At 44.9% G+C, this 1812-nt stretch overlaps 1 protein-coding gene across 1 annotated transcript in view; it reads right to left on the bottom strand.

Annotated features, from left to right (window-relative positions):
* The window catches only part of SMAGP (small cell adhesion glycoprotein), a 29379-nt gene that overhangs the window by 13394 nt on the left and 14173 nt on the right, over positions 1–1812 (bottom strand). The window contains exon 3 of the mRNA XM_012002600.1: positions 1214–1216. Coding sequence (XP_011857990.1) covers positions 1214–1216 — 3 coding nt within the window. The remainder of the gene's footprint in view (positions 1–1213; positions 1217–1812) is intronic.

The following is a 1812-nucleotide window of genomic DNA, read 5'->3' as shown; positions in this document are numbered from 1 at the left end:
AAAAAAAAAAAAAGACAAACATTGTATGATTCCATTTCTATGAGGTGCTTACAGTAATCAAATTCATAGAGACAGAAAGTACTACAGGAGATTGTAAGGGGCTAGAGAAGGGGAAAATGGAGAGTTAATGTTTAATGGGTATAGAGTTCCAGTTTGGGAGGATGCAAAAGTTCTGGAGATGCGTAGTGGTGTTGGTGAAGGTATAACAACGTGAATGTACTTAATACTGCTGGACTGTATACTTGAAAATGGTTAAAATGGTCAATTTTATGTTATGTATAATTTTACCACAATAAAAAAACCCTCTCTTAATACAATTTACATTTTTAGAGGGGGAAGACAGACAATAAATAAAATAATGCCGGGCACAGTGGCTCACGCCTGTAATCCCAGCACTTTAGGAGGCCAAGGCGGGCAGATCATGAGGTCAGGAGTTGGAGACCAGCCTGACCAATAAGGCGAAACCCTGCCTCTACTAAAAATACAAGAATTAGCTGGGCGTGGTGGCGTGTGCCTGTAGTCACAGCTACTCAGGAGGCTGAGGCAGGAGAATCACTTGAACCCAGGAGGCAGAGGTTGCAGTGAGCTGAGATCGTGCCATTGCACTCCAGCCTGGGTGACAGAGAGAGACTTCATCTAAAAAAAAAAGTAAAAATAAATAAGTAAAAGGTATGCTATATTACATGTGAATTAGCACTATGTAGAAAAATAAGCAGAAAAGGGGATGGAAAGCTGGGATGTGGAGTTGTGGTTTTAGAGACGGTTGTCAGGGGAAGCTTTACTGATGAGGTGACTTGAGTGAAGACCTAAAGAAGGTGAGGGAGGCAGCCATGCAAAGAGCTGATTGAAGAACATTCCAGGCAGAGAGGACAGCAAGTTCACGGGAAGGCTGTCCACAGCACTGAAAAACACCCCGGGGCCAGGCATGCTTGGCCTGTTAAATGCACAGCATGGAGGCCCCTGAGTGGCAGCAAGGGGGAGAGGAGAAGCAGAGAAAGTCAAGGAGGCCTGTACAACACAGGCCTTGTAGGCCAAGGTAAGGGATTTTTCAGTGATTGAGGTAGGAAGCTTTTACAGGTTTTTGGGCAGAGACTGATCAGATTTTTACTGATCACTTAATTATTTATTCACTTAATTATTTTTGAGACAGGGCCTCAGTCTGTCCTCCAGGCTGGAGTGCAGTGGTATGATCATGACTCACTGCAGCCTTGACCTTCTGGGTTCAAGCAATCCTCCTACCTCAACCTCTGGAGTAGCTGGGACTACAAGCATGCACCACCACGCCTGGCTAATTCTGTATTTTTAGTAGAAATGGGGCTTCACCATGTTGGCCAGGCTGGTCTTGAACTCCTGACCTCAAGTGATCTGCCCACTTCAGCCTCCCAAAGTGCTGGGATTACAGGTGTGAGCTAGCGGACCCAGTCCCTTTTTCTAATTTCCATGACAGCATTAATTGCTTTTGCAGCAGCTCAGTGAGAAAGTGGTGGGATTCTGAATATAATCTGAAACAAAGATGGACAGGATTGGATGTGGGGTGGAGTCAAAGATGAAGGCATGGAGTTATATATGAGAGGGGGAAGCCTGCGGGAGGAACAAATTTGGAAGAAACATGATTGCTTACTAGATATCAAAGTTCAGATGTTAAGACTAGAATTTGGAGGCGGGGTGCGGTGGCTCACGCCTGTAATCTTAGCCCTTTGGAGGCTGAGGACAGAGGACCACTTGACCTCAGGAGTTCAAGAGCAGCCTGGGCAACATAGTGAGACCTCATCTCTATTTAAAAAACAAAAACAAATAACCTCTCCAGATATA

The sequence above is a fragment of the Mandrillus leucophaeus genome, unplaced genomic scaffold (genome assembly GCF_000951045.1).
Source record: "Mandrillus leucophaeus isolate KB7577 unplaced genomic scaffold, Mleu.le_1.0 Scaffold118, whole genome shotgun sequence".
Taxonomy (NCBI): Eukaryota; Metazoa; Chordata; class Mammalia; order Primates; family Cercopithecidae; genus Mandrillus; species Mandrillus leucophaeus.
This window is presented reverse-complemented; position numbering and strand designations above follow the sequence as displayed.